Source organism: Phycodurus eques, chromosome 20, assembly GCF_024500275.1.
Source record: "Phycodurus eques isolate BA_2022a chromosome 20, UOR_Pequ_1.1, whole genome shotgun sequence".
Taxonomy (NCBI): Eukaryota; Metazoa; Chordata; class Actinopteri; order Syngnathiformes; family Syngnathidae; genus Phycodurus; species Phycodurus eques.
Window position 1 is genome coordinate 5,938,622 of NC_084544.1, and position 23,844 is coordinate 5,962,465.

General features: G+C 41.8%; 3 protein-coding genes across 4 annotated transcripts; 2 read left to right on the forward strand and 1 right to left on the reverse strand.

Moving 5' to 3' along the window:
• Positions 1-472: 472 nt before the first annotated feature.
• LOC133395507 (macoilin-1-like) lies at positions 473-7,329 on the reverse strand. The gene is made up of 11 exons (XM_061664465.1): positions 7,137-7,329; positions 6,116-6,257; positions 5,852-5,978; positions 5,580-5,703; positions 4,746-4,924; positions 4,034-4,568; positions 3,555-3,713; positions 2,847-3,029; positions 2,633-2,753; positions 2,379-2,553; positions 473-2,121 (listed from the first exon to the last, which is right to left on the reverse strand). Exons 1-11 carry the CDS (start codon positions 7,214-7,216, stop codon positions 1,919-1,921), a joined length of 2,028 nt encoding a protein of 675 aa, XP_061520449.1. The 5' UTR covers positions 7,217-7,329; the 3' UTR covers positions 473-1,918.
• Positions 7,330-7,439: 110 nt separating this feature from the next.
• Positions 7,440-11,279, forward strand: srfbp1 (serum response factor binding protein 1). The gene is made up of 3 exons (XM_061664792.1): positions 7,440-7,521; positions 8,098-8,592; positions 8,686-11,279. Exons 2-3 carry the CDS (start codon positions 8,098-8,100, stop codon positions 9,889-9,891), a joined length of 1,701 nt encoding a protein of 566 aa, XP_061520776.1. The 5' UTR covers positions 7,440-7,521; the 3' UTR covers positions 9,892-11,279.
• Positions 11,280-11,809: 530 nt separating this feature from the next.
• On the forward strand, positions 11,810-16,266 carry e2f3 (E2F transcription factor 3). Of its 2 annotated transcripts, none has more exons than XM_061664845.1 (6): positions 11,810-12,263; positions 13,080-13,185; positions 13,325-13,559; positions 13,988-14,119; positions 14,274-14,388; positions 15,203-16,266. In XM_061664845.1, the coding sequence occupies exons 1-6, from the start codon at positions 12,081-12,083 to the stop codon at positions 15,398-15,400; spliced, it is 969 nt and encodes a 322-aa protein (XP_061520829.1). In that variant the 5' UTR covers positions 11,810-12,080; the 3' UTR covers positions 15,401-16,266. The 2 variants fall into 2 exon arrangements, with proteins under 2 accessions (XP_061520829.1, XP_061520830.1); XM_061664846.1 differs by having other exon boundaries at positions 13,085-13,185.
• Positions 16,267-23,844: the final 7,578 nt, after the last annotated feature.

A 23,844-nucleotide genomic window follows, 5' to 3' on the forward strand; every position in this document is an offset into this window, starting at 1 on the left:
TTAGGTTTTATATCCATTTAACAAGTTATAGTTGTTAGTCAGTTATCTTTTGTTTATCTTGCAACATTTGTGGGTTTCATTCATTTAACAACCCCCCCAAATGACTACTACGGTATTTAAATTGTCTGTGGAAAAAAACCTTTTTTTTTTAACAATTAAAAAGAAGACCTCAACAAAATCATACCCAAAAAGATATATCTTTTTTAATCTATCTAAGTTGGTCATCAAGAGGGACTGACTACAAAAACGCCATTTTAGCCAGTGCTCAAGCACTATTTGCTATTTTAGATTATACTATAGCTGATTTGCAGGTTTATTTTATTTATTTTTTTAAATTGTGCATTTCACAGGAGACAGCAAATCTCCAATTCTGGAATGATCGTTTAGGCATGATACCATTTTTAGGTCATCAAAAACGTTTTTTTTTTTTTTAGATAATACCAGACACAAAGATTATGACAAACAATCTGAATGGCTTGCACTGCCTCCAACAAGACTTTCTTTAATAGTGATGAGCAAACTGAAAGGTGTGACACCGTCACTGAGTAAAATGAGATGTTGGAAATAGAAAAACAACCCACACACAAATCACTTTGACCTCTCTTGGTCTCTCTTTTTCTTTTTCTGTCAACTGCATTTACAAAGACAGACCGATCCAGGTAGGTCTCATGAAAGCACAAACATGATCAAAATGGTTCACATTCACAGAATCCCACCTGGTTGGAAAGTAGAGCAGTCAACAGAACGTGATGAGAAATACAAAAATACTGCCTCATAATTAAATCCACAAATAAATACATGAATAACACAAAGTGACAACCTGCTGCTTCATCACCATCAGCCTCATAAACTATCTACAGACGTTCTAGTGACGCAAAAATAATAAAACAGCACCTTTTTGAAACAATTTTTATGCTAGTTACATCAATTGAAGTAAGAATGGATAACACACAGTAACACTTGGCACTTAAATAAACAAAGGAACATTCCTCCGAAAGTTAATGTACATTGCTGTAAACAAATTGATGCCATCTTTTTGGCATGAGGAGACAATCAGTTTGGTTTATGTTTGGCACACCAAGACTGTCACTACAAAAATGGACTGTTTCCCTTTACACAAAACTCAGGCTGTCATATTTAAGTCTGTAAATTGCAAAACAAGTTCTTCTTTGAGCTGGTGACACTTAATCGTTATTTGCCTTTAGATATGAAAAAATAGCCAAACGCACCCAGCTGCAGCTTATCGAGAAATTGCAGAATTGAAAGGCACTGTAAAATCTGCAAAATTAAAACAACAACAACAACCGGACATCGTCAAATTCATTGAAGGTTATGGCCTAACAGCTTGTAATTTAGTCTACATGGAGAAAATGTATTTGCAGCAAACAAGGTGATATCATGTTTTGGCAGTGCCTTGATTAATCTTGGAGAGGTCACAACTACAGCATTTAGATTATCAATCAACCGAGCAAGTAAATTATACTTTTATATATTTTTTTAAAGGGGTAAAACGAAACAATCACCGCTTAATGTTAAGTGATGGCAAAGCATGAATAGTTTTACATTCATGTATCTCTCAAATTGATGTCTTTAAGTGCCTTTAAGTTAAAGCACACGTTGACTCATAAGGGGGGGGAAAAAAGCCCCTTCAGGAAAACACTGACGCAAAGCAACCCACAATGGTTCTTTCTTCATTTAGCCAACAAACTATTCCTCTTTCCCCTCATTTAGTTAAATGAAACTGCTGAAATGGTTGAACAACACAACCCCTCTCAAAAAAAAAAAACCTCGCTTCAAATGCAGATATGTATGGAGTTGTGTCCCTCAGTGCAAAATCTGTCAGATGCTTGTAAACTCAGAATGAACCCTTAACTGAAACATCTTTTCCTAAAAAAAAAAAAAAGACAATTCAGTCCAGTCATTTTTTGAGGGGCTGGTAGACTGAGGCGTTGGGGTCCAGGGATGAGGGACTATTGTCCATGAACTTGGAGGAGTAGTGCGGGGTCACGGGGCTCAGGTTGCTGCTGTCTGCCGAGTACGAGAGGCTTGGCATCACTGCCATCACCTCCGCTATCTTCTGCTTGAGCTCTGCAATCTCTTGCTCCCTCTGGTGGATCTGACCTGAATGAGCGGGAACAGACAGGACCGTGAGGGACAAAGTTGTGGGCTACTGCTTTATTCCCCCCCCCCCCCCCCCCCCAAAAAAAATAAACATGCACGTTAGATTAATTGAAAACTCTAAATTGTACATATGTGCGAAGACTTGTTTTTCTACATGCAAGTCTCTCGCCCAGAGCTCACCCACGACCCAAACAAGGTCAAAGGCAATCGAAAATGGACGGTTTGATGGATACGCTGTGGCTTCAGAGTGCCTCTACCTTGCGCTATCTCCAGCTGCCTCTTGGCGTCCCCCAGTGCAGAGAACAGATCCAGCTTGATCCTGGTCTCGGCACTCAGGCTGTTCTCCAGGTGCTGCGTCTTCTCCTGCATGGCTGACAGCGCAGACATCAGCACCTCTGTGTCCTTCTCGTTCTCTTTGTACTTCCGCAATTCCTGCACACGAGATTCCCGAGTCATGATCGGCGCGCTCATATGAAATTGCAACGACTGTATGAATACTCCTCAGTCCTACCTGGCATTTGCCCTCCAAATCTCTAATTTGCTCCTCTTTAACTTTCATGTCCACGCTGAGCTTCTGGCACTCTGTCTCGAGCTCTCTGATACGACCACGCAGAGAATCAGTTGACTCCACTCTGGAAGAGAATACACAAATCTTAGCAACAAAAAAACCTATCTTGTGCGCTGCTATTTACTGGTTGCATATATATTTCTGCTGTAATGAGCACCTGGTGGCTGCGGCCAAGGCCACGGCTCTGGCAGCCGTGGCCTCCTCCATCTTCTTCCTCTTCCTCTCGTCAGCCAGCTGTTTTTCAGCCAGGGCCCGAGCTTCCTGCTCAGCTTTTAACCTCTTCTCCAACTGGGAGATGGTCTGCTTATCCTTCTGCTTGGCCTGCATGGAACTGTGAAGCCTACAGTAGCGGATTGTAACGTTAAACTTTAGATACTGTTCCGGTCAAATTTGATCTGTTTTGACATTTGACTGTAATTAAAAAAAAAAAAAAAATAGTGTTATTCTTTCACTCTGAAATTTGATTACTTTTGTCTAACACAAGACATAAAAATGAAAATATTAAAATAAAATAAAAACTTTTGTGCTACACATTTTGTGTACACTGAGGCCGTTTTGGGTCAAATTTGACTAGTACTAAAATGGATTTTAGATTCACCAGTGTGTTACATAAAGAAAAAAATGATGGTAATAAACGGAAATCTTGCAATTGTGAACACAGTGTGCAAGAGGGAGCTTGAAACAGTCCTGAGAACTTTCATCTTCCTGCCACGTTTGCACAGGTTTTCGCAAACATGCACCTATAGCTCTGCTGTTTGTTAGTTTTTTTGGGGGGCATTTGGTGTTTGTTGTCCCTCATGTGGACTCCTTACAGCGGCAGTGGCTAAAATTAGTTTTTGATTGTATGGCTGTCCGTTCTACCCACTTGTTCTGGAGCAGCTCGTTGTCCTGCTGGAGCTGGCCCAGTTCAGAGCGGAGGCTGCTGTCTTGACTGCTCAGAGAGGACAGCTGACTCCGCAAATCCGACTCCACCTGCCTGTTGGCCTGCAGGTCTGCCTTGAGGCGTTTTACGTCCTGCTCCATCCTTTTCACAGCAGGGGGGAAAGACAGTGAGGGCACACTGTCATCAGTAGGAGTTTATTTATGTCCGTAACTACTACTTATTGGTCTCCTTGGTAACCATTTGTACCTTATCCAGGGTTAAAGGGGAACAGGTATGTTCTTAAAGTTTAAAATCAAATGACAATGGTAAAATAGTAAACTTAAGGGTGCCCCCCCCCCCCCCCCCCCAATGACAACCTGTTATACCCCACACAATAGGTACGTTTAAATGAGAAACACATTGTTGTAATCCTTTAAACCAAGGTTCTTAGATTAATTAAATTCCCAGACAATTCCTCTTACCGTACTAAAGCATCCATCTTCCCCAACTGGTTGTTGGGGATGCAGTTTTCCAATGGGTCCTTCTGACTTTTCCCGGCGCCCTTCTGCTTTTTGTCATTCTTACTGGACGATGAACCCGTCGGAATGCTGCCGTTACTGAAACTGTGATTCCGCGGTGATGAGTTGCAGACACCACCCCCGGAGGCATTTTTGTAGTTCTTCCCGCTTCCTGCCACTTCTTCTTTGGAAGCGGCAAGGGCGTTGGTGTCGCCGTGCGCATTCTCTCCCGCCACGTCGTTGCTCAGTTTCTTTGCCCTGATGCAGTTCTCGATATATTCCGTCTCCTGTAGTTTGGAGTCCAGTGAGTGTATAATGTTGTTGTTATTGATTCCAACTGTGTTTTGTTTTTTGCTTTCACGCTCTTTTGCCGCACTGTCCTTCCCTTTTTCCCGGTACTCCAGTTCTGGTAACGGGACTGGGGTATTTTTCTTACTTGGGGGTCCCCCGTTTTGAGACCCATTGGAGGGTTCTGTTTCAGAAATCGCTTTAGCTGAAGCTGAAGAGACATACAAGTAGTATTAGAAGATAGCAAAAGGATTTTTGTGGAAGCTGGTCTTTGTCTGCATTATCCCTCTAATTGCCCCGCCTTCCATTCAAAACCTTCACAAAAAGGTGCTATAAAAATCTAAGATGTCATTATTGGTATTGCCAGCTATGTGTGAGCACGTCTCACCCTCTTCTGTCTCCCTTTCTTGTTTCTGCAGCATCTGTTGCTCTGGAGGTAGAGCCTGTTGTAGAAGCTCCATGTAGAACTCGTTCTCCTTTTGCACATCTTTCTGTTTCCTTAGCCGCATCTTGTAGCTCACGTAGCTCTTGAAGCCAAAGCCAAGAGTCACCACTGGGTAGCCAATACTGGCAGGAAGCAAAAAATAAATAAATAAATAAAAACTAATAATGAAACTAAACTGCATCACTTTTGCTCTGTATTCATCGTTATTGAGTTCATTAAAGAAAATGTGGGGGAGACAAATGATGCCAAGAAATGGGTCTAAATAATTCCCTAACTGGTCCAGAAAGATGCTGCATGTGTATACTTCCTTCTCTGTACTGGGTCCCGATCAAATGTAATATAACCTAAAATCTTGGTAGGTAATAATACCACAAGATGTTGCTATATGTTTCACACAAAAACACTGTTGCGAGAGGGGCTGGGAAAAGACAGAAACACCTGCGCAAAACAACATGATTTGAACCAGAGTGAAACAAGGGGGTAATAAGTCCTGTAATTCTTGATCCTTTGTGTATTTTCACTGAAGAAAAATGTAAAATGGGGGGAAATCAAAATACCATGTCTCCTTAAATGACTAAATAAAACACTTGATTTGTAAATAAATGTACAGTTCCTTGAAGATTTGTGTCATTAATACAGTCACGATTTAATATTCATTATTATGGCAGTGACCCACAAGGGCATTTTAAAAGGTACTCCATCGCAAAATGCTGAAAGGTTGAAGAGCCCCTTTCTATCCACCATATGAATACTGTCGAGAGTGATTGAAAGACTTACCAGTGAGCAGCAAAAGGTCGACACAAGTCAACATGAAAGTTCTTCAGGTCTTTGAAGCGAATGGCAGCTTCGATGTACACAAACAGGATCCACAGCGACACAGTGGGGAGACACACTCCTCTCTCTGCGTGGAACACACATGCATGCACTGTCAAAGATTTTCTTCTGCAAATTCACTCCTTTAATGCGTTAAGGCCAGGACTTCATGCCAAATACAACTGTCACCTCTGTTCCGCTATAAAACAAAAAGGTCGGTTATAAAATAAGCTAACCTGTGTGCCACACATACTGAACCCACACGTAGGTGCTGGCAGCGAAGAAAAGCCACTGGACAGGGATGAAGAGGAGGCAGATGATGTCTGACGTGAGTGCCACAAACACAAAGAAGAACGAGAACGCCTGAAACAGGGGGAGGAGGGGTGGGGGCGGAAAGTTTATCATTCTATAAAATGTGCAGCTACAAATACAAGCATCTTTGGGAATGCACAGATTTTGTTTTTTTATTATTACCAAAACAACACAAAACACACCCTTACCAGTCCCTGATATCTGTAGGAATCGTAGACGCTGCGAAGGAAAAGCCAGAAAGGCCAGAGATACTCAAACCTGAACTCCAACACAAAGTCAGCCAGCAGAACTAACACCCACACAACCAGGAACTTCAGATACAGGAAAGTACTGCAGGGAAGAGGAAGACAAAAGACACACTCTGGAGATAATTATGTTTGGGACAAAAGTGAGCTACTTCTAATTGCTGAGTGCAGATTTCGATGACGTGGATTCGGGCTAAATAGTTATGTTGCAGTCGGCATTATTTGAGATACAGTAAATCATTAGATACAATAGATGCATACAGTCATGATAAAGTATGCTGTCCGTGCTAGTTATATTTGTACAAAGTGCTAAGTATAGTCATATAATATCACAATAGTGTATGTGATTAGCTGAAATCTTGCATCCTCAAACTGTTTCTTAATTGCTCCAACCATTAAAGATGAGAAATAATACAAATTGCACTGAACTCTCTGAAAACATAGTGAATTTAGTCCCTATACTTAGTTCTAGTATATACTTTATGTATTTTTCTATAAATGTGTTTCTTTTATATCAAAAACAAACCATTGTGCTATGTTTTTATACAGTATTTGTATTCCTCAAAGCAATGTTGAGAGCTTCATCTCACATCTCAAAACATTCGCCTTTTTGTAAACATCCGTTTGAAATGATGATAATAAAAATATACACATCGTGTTGGATGAGTCACACTAGCCACTGAGCGATTTCTGCCAAACATGATTTAAACGCGGAGCCAGATTTGAATGAACAAACGCTAGCTAGCCACGAACAAAATAACACTTTTGTGGGCGCCCATAACATGAAGCAGAATGTTAGTTTAGCTTGTTTCCATCACTCGAAACGCACATTATCGTTCAAACGTGAATGGGGCGCAGCGAGCGAGACCAATGTCGACATTGAGAGAGGCGCCATTGTTGTACAATAGCGTCCCTCCAACCCATTTTGCTCTTTTTTTCCCTTTTCTCCCCCCCCCCCCTGTACCTGCTATATATACCCTCTGTAATTCGGTTCCGTTTTAACGGCCGTCTGAGTTTGCTGCAGTCCGCATTGCGCCGCTTCATCCTCCCCCAGATGATTTTCCCGATGTGTCGGTGCGGTAACAGGAGCACGGCGCTGTCATTCGCTCAAGCTAATATTCACAGGTCCTGAATTAGCCACCGTTGTTATTGTTAAATACACATGAAACAAATAAATAAATAATAACAGCGCGCGCGAGGCCCCTCCCCTTTTCACGACACGCCGCGTTCCCTTTCGCGACGTCCGACGTGATGACGGCATCAGAGCCGTAAACGACGTCAAACATGGCCGCCCCCGACGCGTTAACAGCTTTAACTTCACGTTGAGAGCTTATTGTCTGTCATTTACGGTAAGGCTTGTAATAGTTAAACGTGCTTTTATCGCTCTGTGCTAAATATCTGCTTTTTGCTAGTCTACTGCTTTTCAGACGGTGATTTAAGCAACTTTTGTTCAGCTCAGCCTGGCAAAACGTGCCCATGCTCACACCACGTTTGTGGGCTCACTACACATCACGTAGCAGCTTTTACCAATGCTTACAATCTAAAGTATAATCGTACTGGAAGCGACTTTCCAAAATGTCACAATTTAGTTTGCTTTAAGTATTTTCATAAGGATACACATTGTGGACATACAGTGTTTGCAACCTAATTACTTACCAGTGTTTCTTAACGTTTACCTTATCATCATAAAAATATCAAGGCATTCCACCACTGTTACCAAAAGTATAGTATTTATACCGAAATAATGATTACTATAGAGCTTAATTACACATTAGTGTGTTAATGTGACCTCACAATTAGCTTTGGAAAAATTTTATAAAAAAACAAAAACCTAAACCTTGTGGAAAGCCTTCCCAGGAGAGTTGAACCTGCTATGGCTGCAATGAATGGAGCGAAGTAATGATTTAATGTGTTTGTTTTAACAGATGACCACTTCTAATGACAGTGTAGAGGAAATGGCATGTGAAAAGGAAGAAGTGGGAAAAGATTCACGTAGTGGAGACATAGAAGGAGACAACAAAGAACAAAAGAAGGAAGATGTAAGGGAAGGAGGAGGTGAAATAGAAGATGGCAAAGAGAAAAAAGATGGCGGAGAATCGGAACATGTTGAAGGAGAGGACTGTAGTGACGATAAAGAAGAGGAGGAGGAGGCGGCAGGACAGCCCACAGATAAAACGGAGAAAAAGCCTGACCAAGTTGAAGTCAAAAACCAGCCTGAGGTCCTGAACTTGAACAATGAGGTGGTGAATATGAGAAAAGAGGTGAAGAGAGTGAGGGCACTGCTCAGCAGGAAGCTCATTCGCCAGATTACGGGGCTGAAGAAGAAGAAGGGGAATGAGGCGGACATTGAGAAGAATCACAGAAGGGCCGCCAGACTACTGGAGGAGATCCACGCAATGAAAGTGCTCCGACCGGACCTTGTATGTAGCCCAGCTGAAATAATACATTGAGGAGTTGCAACTGTTAGAAATGTAAGACACGTTTTAACCAGACTTATTTTGATCCATCCGCAGGTCACCAAGACAGCCTTGCAGAAGAATCTCAACTTCAACGAGGTGTGCAAGAACCCAAAGTCGACCATGTCCGACAGAGCCATAGCTCGCATCGCCTCCCACCCCCAGTTTAAGAAGAAGATCGAGAACATCCAGGCCGCTGTGAAGGCTTTCAGAGATGAGAGGAGGAGGAAGGGATGGAAGCAAGGAGAACAGAAGGTCAAAAATGAAGCTGGAAAGGTAGCTCTGCACTCACCTGATGTTAAGCCTGAAAAGGTTCAAGAAATGGTGAAGGAAGAAAATTATTCTGAAGAAGTGAGGGAAAGTCCTAATGATGATGACAGTGAGCCAAAAGATCAAACTTCTTCTGAACCTGATGAGGACAAAATGGAATCTACTCAAGCTGCCGAAAAGAAAGTAACAGTGGAGACTAAAATTGTCAAACCAGCATCAGTCAAAAAGAGTGAGCCTAAAGAACAGGTAAGACCAAAGAAACCGGAAGCGAAGACTCAGGAAAATAAACCGAAAGTTGTGCCCGAGTCCACAAAAGAAGAAGAAGAAGAGAGCGAATTGGATCTCTCTGACGAGGAGGACAAACCGTACTTTGATGACAGTACTGAGGAACGATTCCACAAGCAGTCTTCTCAGGAGGAGAGTGAGAGCGATAATGACTTTTTTGTGGGCAAAGTGAGCAAATTGAAGAAAAAGAAGAGTAAAAACACAGAAGACGGGGACAAGAGTAAAGAGGATTCAGCAGGAAAATTAAAGACTGCCGACAAGGTTCAGGGTGAACTCGACGAGCTTGAGTCACGGTTAAAGGCAAAAGAACCCAAACTTCAGACTGTCTTCTGCTCTTTGTCTCAAACAAAACCGAGTCGGGGCGGAAGAGGGAAGCCGTTTAGAGGTCAAGGGAAACCGATGGGCAGGGGCTTCCTAGATTCTGATAAACGCACCAAGTTCCAAAAGGAAGAGAAGGGACCAACGGGGCACAATAAGTACTACGGGCCTGATGGAAAACGTTCGGATTCCGAGAGAAGAAACTTTAGAGGGCGTGGCCGAGGCGATGCTACAAGGCAGCAGGATCGTCGCGGTCCAGGTGGCTTTTCCCATCAGGCACCACAACAGGCCCTGCATCCATCATGGGAGGCCAGCAAGAAAAGAAAAGAGCAGCAAGGACAAATTATGGCTTTCCAAGGGAAGAAGATCAAGTTTGATGATGATGACTGATCTGTCTGCTTCTTTATTTGTGATCAAGTGATTTGTAGGCCTTATTGTATGACTAATTGTGAGTTGCTTCTGGATCATTTGTGATTTTTGTTTCAAGGAAAGGACAAAATTCTAAGTTTTAGGATTGTGTTTTTGGCGGCACGGTGGCTGACTGGTTAGAGCATCAGCCTCACAGTTCTGAGGACCCGGGTTCAATCCCCGGCCCCACCTGTGTGGAGTTTGCATGTTCTTCCCGGGCACTCCGGTTTCCTCCCACATCCCAAAAACATGCATGAATTGGAGACTCTAAATTGCCCGTAGGTGTGAATGTGAGTGCGAATGGTTGTTTGTTTGTATGTGCCCTGCGATTGGCTGGCAACCAGTTCAGGGTGTACCCCGCCTCCTGCCCGATGATAGCTGGGATAGGCTCCAGCATGCCCGCGACCCTAGTGAGGAGAAGCGGGTCAGAAAATGGATGGATGGATGGAAGGATTGTGTTTTCAATTGCAGTGTAATACAGCTTTATCCAAAACGGTATTGTATAGAAGCAAATGATTTGGGAAGCTCATATTTTCATTGTATGAAGACTAGAATTACACAAAACCAGTATGCTTACATTCACAACACAACACGATCTTTTAAATCAATCCAAAGGCTAGTAATATGTATTTTTTTCTGCATTATTTACAGATACATCCACTGTTCAGTACCAGGCTCCAGCTCACCCGTGACTCAGATGGGACTAAGTGGTTAGAAAATGGCTGGTTGATCACAGGTTACTGGAAAATACATTTAAATTAATGAAGTGACGTGCAGGGATAGGCCCAGTAGCCCGCAACCTTAGTGAGGATAAGCAGTAAAGAAAATGGATGGATGGATTGACATGCAGTGATGGCAGTAACATTTTAACTATTACTTAAGGATGTGTTGCTGTTTCCAGACCGCCGGTAATCAGATTAAAGTCATTTACCCAAGTCACGTTGCGTTACTATTTTTTACGTTTCCCTTCGTAAAAAGATGCAGTACCGTATTTGCTTTATACCGTTTCAGGAGTGATGTCACGCAGGCGCCAAGTCATGTTTTCAGCATGGGGACACCTCACCTGTATGTACCAAGCATCCCACTGGAGTTCTAGGCAGGACACGCCCCACTGCATATGATTGGCTGCTGCACCGGCGCGATTTTCCGGGCAAGTACTTTCTGGCCTGCATGCAGTAGGCCATGTCCGACCGGGATGTAAGCAGCCAATCACATTGCATTGGGCGGGCTCGTCCTGCAGCCAATCATCGCAGCGGGGTTCGTAATGGAGGGAGTAGAGAGACTGGCGTTTTCAAGTTGGGAATACAGACATTATTTTGAGTTCGTGTCAGCTAAAGATGAAAATTGCGGTTCGTTGTATACTTTGTGCTGGCGGCAAAGTGTTATCTATCTTAAAAAACACTACGTCCAATTTGAATAAACATTTGGAGTCGCAGCAAGGTACATTGAAATGTATATATATGTATATAATTCTAAAAATACATTTTAAAATAAAAAGTAGCCTATTTACGTAAAGTGAAATCAAGAAAGACTCATTTTTTAAGTATTTTAGTGGGGGGGAAACGTGTGATTTTTTTTTTCTTTCTATACGCAATATAAGTTTTGTCTGCAGGAAAGTTTCGTTTTTCATTGTGCAGTTATTAAAAAAATGTTTTACAATTTTTATACGTAAATACATTTCAGAGTGGACTTGTTACTTTTTTAAAATGTATTTAAGTGAAGTACCTGTGCTTCTACGTAAGTACAGAGTGTGAGTACTTTTGCCACCTCTGTGATAAACCGCAAAACCAAACGTTATTTTGTCAAATCTTGATTTATCCATTGGCGCTTTAAATACCAAGTCACATGTCTCCAGCTCCCACTGCTGATTGGTCTGACGTTTTACGTCACATCCGTTCAACATGAGCTAGTTTACGTTGGTTGTCACGGGTCGTTTCTAACGCAGATGTCGGGTCAGAATTGAGCTAAAAAGCTGATTTTAACGATTGGAGTTACGCTTAATGCAAGAAATAACGCGGGTGTAAACATACGTCTCAGAGCGTCTGTAGATAATCGTATTGGAATGTGAAGGTGAAGGTGGATTCTACTTCTGTGCTGGTGGCGCACGTGAACTGCTAATAGAAAAAAGCCAAATCCGGACATGTTGAGCGACGACGGTGGGTTTTGAAGCAATGGTTAAAACTGAGGCATCAGAAGAAACAATTGCATGTTCGGAAGATGGGACGTCCGATGTTCCATCCTTCTCCGGCAGAAAAGAGGAGCCATTGGAGTCTTTTGACAATCCGAAGCAGGCTCCACAGGCCGGCCCAGTGTTTTTAACCTGGCCGGATCAAAGTTGTGATGAGCCAGCCGAGGTAAAATAATCGGAATAATAGTTTGTGCTCGAAATCACTCCCTCTCCACCACGAAGTGCTTTCCGTTCGAATAAGCCACGCCTCTTGTATATTGTATAGTAGCAGCCATTCGCAATTCTCAGTACCCAAGAGTTAGCAATAAAGGTTGGGAACAATTCCCTCTTGCATGATATTGCATCATTGTTGTTAATTCGGTTTTGTGTAATCATTGAAGAATAACAAAAAAACAACAATCAGTCAATAAACAGTAATGGGTTTTTATTACAATAATTGATGGAATGATTGATAGAATAATCGATTCTAAAAATATTCGACAGTGGCAGTCCGAGATGGGTGCGCTGTCAAGTCCCTGTAGGTAGTTTTCCCACTTGACGCTGCACCATGAAGCAGATTCCTTCCAATCTCAACCGCCAACATGTCGGACAAACATCTTGAACCTGTGCGCTAAAACTATATAAAACAGGTCCTCCTCTCCTTTGTGGTCTTGATGTTCCATAGAAAGTGCTCCAGATGGTAAAAGGGTAGTGACCCCATTTTCAGAGCATCACATTATTCTCAATGTAAACAACAACTGTAACCTGACTGACAGCGTGTGGGTTTAAAAGTCGACCTCCCATTTTTATCTTGCCTAGGCAAGTGTTGAGGTTGCAGTATGTTAAAAGTTCAGAGTAGATCTTGGTAGTCATGTGTGTGGTAGTTTGTGTTGGCAAAGTGGCAGACATGGCCTGTTGAGTTTTGTGTGTCATTGTTGTCGTCTTTTTTTTCTCTCCCACATTGTTTTTCACATTCTGAAATTTGCATGCAACTTTGTCATAGCACAGGGATGATCTGGAAGATGTTGGTGACGCAAGTTGTCCGGATGATGGCGAGGCGTCAGCTGTCAACGAGCCCAGCTCATTACCTCTCCCCACAGGAGACCAAAGTAACATTTTTGTAATGCTTCTTTACAGCTACCTCACAGCAGCAAAACATTCAATAATAATAAATACGTGTATCAAATCTTTGTTAACATAAAAACATTACAGTTTCAATAATAATTGGTCTTTCTATTTCCTCCGAAGTTCCTCCCATCACTTTTGGTGCCCGCAAATTCAGAAGGCCGCGGAACGACACGTCACTCGTTTTGTTGACAAGGAGGTTTTTGGCGATGCTCCAGCAGTCGGAAGATGGCGTCTTGGACCTGAACTACGTCAGTCAGGAGCTCAGCTCCTCCAAGAGACGTCTCTATGATGTCACAAACGTACTGGAGGGGATCAAGCTAATCAAAAAGAAATATAAGAATCACATACAGTGGTTGTAAGTACAAGTGTGTGTGTGTGTGTGATTGAACATACAGTGGAATGGATATAAAAAGTCGACACGCCCCTGTTCAAACGACGTTTTTGTGTTATAATAAATGAAACCAAGATAAGTCTTTTCAAAACTTTTTTCATTGTTGATGTGACCCATAACCTGTACAGCTACATTGATAAATCTTTTTTTTTTTTTTTAAATCTTTTCGAGAGAAGTACAATGAAAATGGTCTCTTTTTTTTTTTTACATAAAAAAACCCTAGCATTTTAACAGGGATGTGTATGCTTTTTATATCGACCGTAAATTTCTGTGATGCCAAAGGGTCAAGACATCAAAATCTGTTTACCATTTGCTTATGTGTTTTAATTCATGCATGTTCTTATGAACATTGTCACGTTAGTGCTATTTTCTTGTTTGCAATCTGTGCACAGGGGTGGTTGGCTCAACAAAGATGCAATTCAAATGATAAATAATCTTGCTGAAGAAGAGAAGAAGCTGGATGAGCTGATCAAAAGAGGCACAGGGGAGATTCATCGGATATGTGTGGATGAGCAGACCAGCAGATATCCTTTTTTTGTACTTTTGTTGCGCCCTCTTATTGCTCACACATTGATCACTCAGGATACTTACAGCACGCTTATTTTGGCCAGACTGCATCTTCAGAATTTTAGATTTCGAATGACTGGTTGATTTGCATTCCTTAATAACGTGCTTCACATTTGCCTACGTGACCTATGAGGATATTCAAACCATTCCCAGAATGAGAGAGCAAACTGTGCTAGTGGTCAAAGGCCCCGAAGACACAACACTGAATGTTCCACACCCAAAAGAGGTAAGTTTTAAGGAGAAACTGACTCCACAGGGGGGAGTCAGTGTACGATGGAGCGACGTAACCTGAATTATACACAAGTCGGAACACGTCGTCGTCTATCACTAACGCAGTAGTAAAATCAAAATTATAGTAACTTTTTTGTGATTTGTTATGAAAAGCTTTTTTAGGCCATATAACAAATGAAAAACAGTAACTGGGAGAGGAACAGTAGTAACTGAGTGCATCTTCTTGTTCCATGTGATGACGATACGCAAACTATACTTAAAAGTATGGTAGTTCATTGCATGCCGTTGGGAACCTTGAAATATAAATATATGTTTGGGGCTACTGTAAACCGAAGGAAACTGGAAACCCTTTTTATCTTTTGTGTTGGACGCTTACAGTGGCGAGTATATAAGGTGTGGACAGAGTTATTGGGAAACCTGGCAAATTAAAATTCAGGAGGAAGGCTGGATTTACAAGTGCAAATCCTGTTTAAACAATAAGAAATAAATGATACACATAGTCAATGTTAAGCACGGTTTTATCGTCCTGAACTGACTGTTCCCCCGCTGGTTTAAAATGCAGGTAACCTTGGCCTCCAATGTACCATATGGAGACATGTTTCACTGTTGTTGTACCTTGACTTACAAGTGCCCCGACTTAAGTTTTGCCGCTTGGTCAATTTAAGTTTGTCCCTTGAACCATGTAGTATAAAGCCACCCGAAGATATGTTGGCTCATTCCCTGAATGATGAATTTATCAAGTAGTGTGTCACCATACATTTTGTTTTGTCTGTATTCTGAGACGATTGTCCGCCTGTGTCTGTCTGCAGAGCCTCCAAGTCCACCTCAAGAGCACCCAGGGACCAATTGACGTGTTGATCTGCTCAGATGAGCCTCTTCCAATGGAAGTCACCGATGGCGATGTGTCCGGCGGTGCTCATAGCAGCCACGTGGCCGCCACTGCTACGAGTGACTCATTACACACCTCACTTATCCAGATGCCCCTTAAAAGTGAACCTTGTTTTTAAGGATGTCACTGTCCAAAATAACTTAAGCATGTTTTTCAAAACACTTCGGTGACATTTACCCCGAGTCCCACGGAACTTTGCCAAGCTCACTCCTGAGACTGATGGCACCACTGATCTTTGTTCCTCTGCCGACGCACGCGTTTTCCCTGTGCGCAGTTCCCCTCTATGATGACCATCTTTGTGCAAAATGTTACACTGAAAAAGCAGCCATTCAATTAACTGGACGACACTGAATGTACCCTAAATGTAGTCACTGGTTTTACTGGTGTATGTAAGGCGATGGTTGTGTCTGTTGTACTTGTTAAACTTGCTGTTCCAAAGTGGCTATTAATACACCACACATCCGCCGTAAGCTAGTCTCCACGTGTAGAGACATTTTGTGCAAGGTTTTTGTAGTTCTATGTGTACAGGATTTTAGCTCCCATGTGCTTTTAATGTCAACACACAGCAATAAAATTGATACAGCGCCTTCAATTATGATAATAAACGGACATAACAAATAATTCATCCATGTCAACAGAAATCATCAGTTTGCTCTTGAGAATTCTCTGTAATAATGTGATGTTTGAATGTGGAAAGATTTCAAATGGATTTTAATCACCGGAGACAGGTGACAATTTTTTTTTCATTCAAGTTGTTATTCTCTTGTTTGAGAGAAAAATAAGATGTATTTTTTTTTCACGGATGTTCATTTTATTATGGCCGCTGTTAAGGATATATCTGGTCTCTAATGTACTGAGTGGCTGTACAACTGCTTCAAATCTTAAAAGTGCCTTGACTTAAGTCATTGTGATTTACCTGTAAAAACTGCCAAATTGAAACAGTTTTAGAAATAACAGGTACTTATAACTTCAACTACTGTTAAATAAACCACTTGAATGAATTTTAGCTTTTTTTTTCTAGTGGTTTACGTAAAATAAATGTTTACATTTTATTTTAATGAATGCATCTCATTAAATTGGTTGATTAATTCATTGAGAATGATAAAATACATTTTACGTGTATTTAAATTGTTTTAATAATTTAATAAATGATTGGTTGATTATAATGAAATAAGGAGTCATTAGAATATTTTAATATATATAATGTAATTTAATATTTACAATAAATAGTTTATAATTAATAAAATGACAAATTTATTCATCAATGTATTTTAATATATAAATATAACTACATGTACACTTATAATTTACAATCATATAGTTTACATACACATTTGTGATTACTTTACCACATTGTAGTTATGGTTTCCATCCGAGGGCCGTTATGACTGAAACTATATAAATGTATAATTGCTTCATCATATCATTACATATACAGTGGAACCTCGGTTTTTATATGGCCTAGTTTCCGTATTATGATTGGGTTTTTGGCAAATGTTTTTCCCAGTTTGTGTACATCGGCTTGTTTTTCGTACAGTTGAAAATGGTCCAAACGCTAAAGGCATCCGCCTGCCCGCGTCACTCCCAACTTTCTTATTTTAAAATGCTTGCAATTCCTCAACGTCATAAGAAGTGATGACAATTTGAAATTTTGATCCAGAAAAACATGAAGTAAACGCGCCAAGACTTGCTCACGCAGGCCCCTTGAAATTATAGGGCGGGCCGCGTCTTGGCCCCCGGGCCTTGCGTTTCACACAGTTGGTTTCGCTGTTTAATATTTCTCCAGCTACTTTGTGGTCTCCCGCCAGCCACCTGAACCGGAAGGAAGTGCTTTGACCTGTTTTGCCAAACGCGGAAGTTGGTTGCGCATAACCAAACGTGATGCTGTCAGAGGTAAGTGACCGCTGAGTTGAAGAGTTTTAGTAGCGGGTTGAAACAGAGACACAGAAAGTCATGGAAGTGAACCTTTTTGGAAATGTATAGGAAAGTAATGCTGGTTGCGCACATAGTGTACTGATAGTCAAAGCTAATCCGAGTATAACTTCTCTTCTCCGATCCAAGTTATCCTGTGCAATGGCTTGTGTCACGACTGATTTTCAATTGAAAATGTCAAACCCATGATCACAAACTCTTATGCGCGCGCCTCTTACAGGTAGAAACAAACAAAAAAACAAAAACGATTTAAGATTGTGGCTCTGACTATTTTCTGAGCAGATCAGGGAGGGAACACAGCCACACCACAGGTCAGGATAATCTTTCAGACATCCGAAAATCGGGCCTTTGCTGAGCTTGGTGGCAAAAGAGGGAAATTGTTCAAATTTGCCCCGATTGTATCATAATTGAGCTTTTACCATGAAAGGAATAATATTGTGGGCTGCACGTGTCTAGTTCGACACTAGGTGGCAGTGTGATCCCACAGATTGAATGAGACAACGTAATCTCAAGGTTGTGGTGTTTTGAAACCCGAGTATGACCACATTCTCACTCTCCCACATGCAGTACTTGAGTCAAGCTGCAGAAGTTCACCGTGCCCCGACGAGCTGATGGGCCAACCATTTATTTTGCAGCCATGATGACCTGAGGGGGAATTTCTGAAGGTGGGAAAGCACGTTGCAATTAATTAACTCCCTAAATATAAATCACATAAAACACTTGCAAATGTAGACGACGTGTTTAGTTGAGTCAGAAATCAGGAAATAATATTGGACATACATATAATACATAGTTGTTTGCCATACTTTGACATATAATGGGTATAATTCAAAACAAACACTGTAAAATGTTTGATTGATGTCACTGAAAACTAAAATCCCCAACCTCAAACAACTGCTCATGTAAATTTAGAATATAACATCTGAGACTAAAACAAATAAAAATGCCTGAAACCTTTTGTTCACTTTAGTTCAGTTCAGAACCCAAACATATCTGTTCCTGCTTCTCTTTGTCTGTACTAGAACGTCAACAGAGGAAAAAAAAGCAACCTCAACCTGATGATGTAATCCATTGGGAGATTTGAGTACCTACACTCGCCCATAGATGGCAGTATTGCTCCTCCAAATCCCCCATAAACTCAATCAACCCAGTTCCCTACAAACAGTGAGTTCATAGAGTCACTGGATCACTGCAGTGGTTGATTTATGTGTACTGTATTTCAGTTTTTTGTCTCGCTTCGTGTGCCGTAAACATCTTGCACATGAGAACACGAGAGGGGGGTGGTGCGGGACGGGGGGACGGGACAAAACTACTGCCAATATTGAACCTGGTCGTATTGAATTAGGCCTGACGTCAGCCCCGTCCCCATCCCCAAGAGGACACGGTTAAAGATCATTAATTAAAGCTGTCAATCACTGGATCAATTTGTCGATGGAGTTTCATTTTTAGAGTGCATCTCCTTGTCGCTAACAAACAAACAGCAGAAGGGGAAAAACATTACACAGACGGTCGTGCTTAAGGTAGCAATGGGACCAAGTCACAATTTAAGACCGCTCCTCTTCGAAATGCAATTCACGCAGGTTGTCCCCGTTCTCCAAAACATACTGTTGACCTGGGCCGATGCTGACTTCTCCCTGAAGCTGGCCTATTGTATCCTATCTGCAATGAAACAACACAAAAATGAGAGTGAGTTAAAGTGGGAGCCCGAAAGTGAGAGAGCGAAAGAGAGAGAGGGTGGGAGAGAACGTACTACTCGCGTTGCATTGGCTAGCAAGTGTGCGTCGTATTTTTACGCCGCATGCCGCTGACCAATCAGCTGCGTCCCAAATATTTTGGGTTTATGAATGAAGCGAAAAGTGAGAGAGCAGGACGGGAGTAGTTTGATTCATCAAGCCTGAGTACACCAAAGAAATATGTGCACTGCGAAGACCCTCTGGAGGGCCTATTGATGATGACATTTTGCTTAAAAACAAACCTGTAGCCTTTTCGCATTTCACTGGTCACACAAAGCCATTGACTGTACTCACATTCAGTTACAAGAGTTTAAGACTGTGTAAAATGATTACTCGGTTTATGCGATTCAGTCAAGGTGAACTTGGGTGCGGTGCGATTCACTTCAGCTCACGTGTGAACACTGCCTGGATCGAAGACATGGACTAAATTGAGCAGTTAACCCAGCAGACAGTTTGGATAATTAGAGTGTTGCCATACAAAATGCTAGGGCTTGAACTGACTAGTCGACTAGTCGAGTTTACCACTGCGCAACGATTATTATAGCTTCAACTCGATTGATCGCGTTTTGTCATGTACAACACATCAGCCGTCAGCAAAGTCATCAAACACCCTCCCCGTAACAGTAGAAAGACAATATATTTTAGCATCTGCTTACACAAAATGAAGACACGTGGCGATTGATCAATAAACGTTTTTTTTTTTTTTTTTTTAAATGAACAGCCAAAAAGTCGTTTTGCAGGCACACTAGACACACGGAAAGCTCTTCTTCCTTTCATCACAAACTCACAAACAGTCAGATCATATAAAACTTTGACAACAATCCAGTTAACACGACTGCATCCCCTCAGCATCGACTACAAAAACAACTGTAATTCTTCAATGCCTACAATATGCCTCAACCACTGTCAAGGTTGTGGTCTACTGATTTACTACTCATTTGTTTTCTACAGTATCATCCTCAGCCGCTCTTGCACAACCTAAAATGGTCCATTGCATGAGCTGTAGCAATAATTCTGTCCGTCCAAAGCAATCAGTGCTCTCTAGTTTTTATTATTTTAATATGGGTTAGCTATAAAGTTAGAACTTGTTGTGGTGTGTGTGTGTGTGTGTGTGTGCAGTGGAGAGGATGTGAGGTCAAAGAGCACACTGAGGGGGGGGCAAGCGGGCCTCAAACCGAGTACCTTAAGTGTTCTCCGACAGCATTAGAAACTTCTTGACCCGAAACAGAAGGTCCCGCAAGCTCACCCACTTCATGCTGGAATTGGCTTCCTGCATAGAGCTGGGAAAGTAGACAAGGTTTTGCACTTTCATCACACGCTCCCTTTCTGCTCGTGTTACCCGAGAATGCTGGGTAGAAAGAGATGTTTTGTTTCCCATCCTTTTCCGTATGATTAATTTGATGTTTTATATGCATGGTCCAAAACCACCTAAATTGCTAAAATGGATCCCTAAAAGAGCTTGTATGTTGAATAACAAAGACGCATAGGTCTCCAGGGCCAAGTGAAAAGTTGCAGTAAGCAAAAGCGCAAAAATGGTACTAAAAGGAAAAATACATTTACCTCTTTTCTGCTTATCATATAACACTCACTTTGACCATTGGAGATTTATTTTGTTATTTTAAGTGGGTGTTTGTCCAGTTTAAATAAGCGCATAAAAAGCCCAGTCGAGAAGTTATCTGAGGTAGCATCCAGATGACTCATTTTATTCGCTCTATCTTAAGAGCGAGACAGAGGGAATCCAGAGAATGAAGGCCGTTGATGTTCACAGGGGAATTTACCACTACGTAAGCTGCAGTCAGAGAGCACTGTGCATCAGCATGTAGGATAGTGAAAAAATACAAATATGCCATGTCCCTACAATTCAAGCCCTTTAGGGCTAGAGAAGACTGACCATATTGCTTTTTTTTCAATCCCAAAGGAGATGAAACAAAAGTGTAGCAATATACTGTACATGGAATAGAAGATAAGTCGTATTAGTAATGTAATGTACTCAGCAAAAGCTGTGGTTCGTTTACTTTCCACCCCAGTGGACGCTTGAGAGAGGAGATCAATGAAGTGCACAAATCTATACTGTAGGTGTGTGGACTAATCATTAGAGTAAATGATTTTCCCCTGTCACGTGGTCTTTAGAAGTTTGTCTGTACAAAGGTTTGACCTCCAGGCAGGAGGATTTGGCTTAAGATGCGCCCTCTGTCAACTTTCCAAATTTCCATATTTGTCTGGGCTTGAAAGGACTTTGCTCTCTGGAGGAGTGAATGTGAGAAGCCAGATGATGTTGTCGAGTTGGCCGGATCATGCACAGCTGGGCCCTGGCTTTGCGGAGACGTTGGAATGTGAAGTCTGCTTCCTTCTTGTTCCTCGTTTGCGGTTTGCATTTTCCCCTCTTCCAGGCTGCAGCATTAGCGGTGGTGACGACAGAGCAGCGAGGCCTGTTGCGAACCTTTAGCCACCACTCCACCCCTCTCCTCTTGGAGTGGGTATTGACTTTCTTCGCTTCCACTTGGATGCATCAAATATTTGCATAGACGGAACCAGGCGTCAACCTGAACCCATAGGCTCCTCCCATTTAGCCAATGGAAGAAAGGGATGTCAGTCGTCATTAGCATGTCATTTGCATCCGATCCCCATGTGACTGTTTGCATTGTCATGAGGGCAAATTAACCAGTGTTCCGTTTTAGCCAGATTTTCCTCTCATTTGCATTCAAGTTACTTAATGAGGATTACTTAGACGGCTGACCCTCGTGGAAACTCCTTACCTTGTGCGCACAAACCCGCAGACTAGATGGGCTAATTTCATTAAGGGAAACAGGCGTTTGACAGAGAAACTGTCTTTGGATGTAATCGTTAAAGGGGACGATGGCTTGCAAGCTGTTTGTAATCAGGCACTTTTTGCATGCATATGGACATTGTGCCATATTTATTGTAAGGATGAAAGATTAGGCACGGCGAGTATAGCAGGCAACATCAATCTCCATCAGCATCTTCGGGCAGGCACATTAATCATCCCATCTATGGAAAATCATCCTCATCGGACCATTGGGGCCGGTGTGTGTGCGTATTTCTGCGCGCATTTTCACTGCGGATGCAGAAATGGACAGAAGGGGAGTTAGTGGCCGACTGAGCAGAAGCACTGAAGCCAATACTTCTTCATTGATCCGAGCAACTTGGACTGGCTGTTAGACAGTGTCCTGTTCCGCTAATGTGTTCACATGGCAGCACCTGACTGAATGGTCTCAAATACGGGCCAAATCGTTTAACTATGCTTGCTTTTCGGTAGAGACCGCAGTTTAAAATTTTTTTTTTTATAGCGGGGTAAGAAAGCTTTATGAGCAGATGGATTATCATAATGTATGTTGGATTTCTTAGTTTGGCGACTCAGCCCGCACCACTGCTCAGACATCTTTAACCGCGCATTACAGTACATAATACCACTGAAATTTCATTTTGCTGTTGGTTTGCTTTGCAACAAAATTACCACCCATTCTCCACTAAGAATAGCTGCAGTATGCTTCTGTACCTCGCTGTCAGTACATCCCAAAACATCTGCCAACTCAAATGGGCTTCCTTTCGCTCAAGGATTTCTTGAATGCATCACACTTTTCTGTTTGTCAGGGAAGTATGGCTGCTTTCGCTGTTGCCAAATACATTCTATAGGTAAAATGCCCTTGAAGCAGACGTTATAACTAGGACTCACACTCTCATTACCAGGCTTTGTGTTACCATGTTGTGCGAGGTGCTTAACCATGGACATGTACTTGCACGTGTGCTTATGTATTCACACAGACACACAAACACACACACGGTGAGCCTGGTGGTAGGTCTAATGAGAAAGAAGGCCTTGAATGGTCCTCATGCTTTGAAGCATTAAAGCTTAATAACCTGTCCTTTCAGCTGGCTCTAAAGAACATGCGCCACGCTGATAATTGGAAAGATACTGCCTATTTTCCATTGCCTTCTCTTGTCTCTTTTGTCTCATGGCTGCATTTGCTTCAGCTGGAACTATTACTTGCCCATGAAAGATTATTTTCCTGTTTTCCCAATCATAATTTGGCTCTTTAGTAGTGCCTTAGTTGATGGACTTCTCTCGTTGCTGTCTTTCAAACATCTGTTGCAGACTGCGAATGCGAAAGGAAATAAATGGGAGGAAGCAGGTAACAGGCAAAGCATCAACAATTTGATGCAATCACATAATGTAACATAAATATGCAAGCCTACATCACAACATAAAGAAAAACAATTGCCTTACATTCTGTAGATCAGATTCATTCAATTCTTCATGTGGTAACCAGCCCAGTGAGCTCCCAAAATGTGACTAATCTCAGTTAAAACATTCAGCTGAAGATGGTCACTTTATCATTTGTCATTTCATTACATTACATTGGTTCTAACGTTTACTGTTGCCCAAACAAACGCAACCTTGCTATGCTAAATATCACTTTCCCACAGTACTTGTGATGTAAACTTTGTTTCCGAGTTGGCAATATTCTCTTTAAGAATTGGGATAATATATGTCTATGTGGCATCTTATTGATTTTCTATTGAGTTGAAACATGGACTTGTTCGTCCGATCAGATACACAATGTCTTATAATATAACCTTTTTCAGTACCGGTACTGTACTTAAACTGAGGAATATCCCCCCAGGATTCATGCTAACTGCATGTACTGTAGATTGCTGTCCACTGAACATCAGTAGTAGTTGGACTACATCTTACCACAGTCGAGCGAACAGCATTCTTCCAACATGATTCTCATTTTCAGGCTAATTAAGCTTCACGTGATTGCACTGTTTGACGACATGTAGTACTTGCACGATACCCTGTTGTTACTTTACGTTTACACCCTCAGTTATTTTTTTGGGACAGTTCGTGGTAACGCCAGTCAACGCCCACACACTC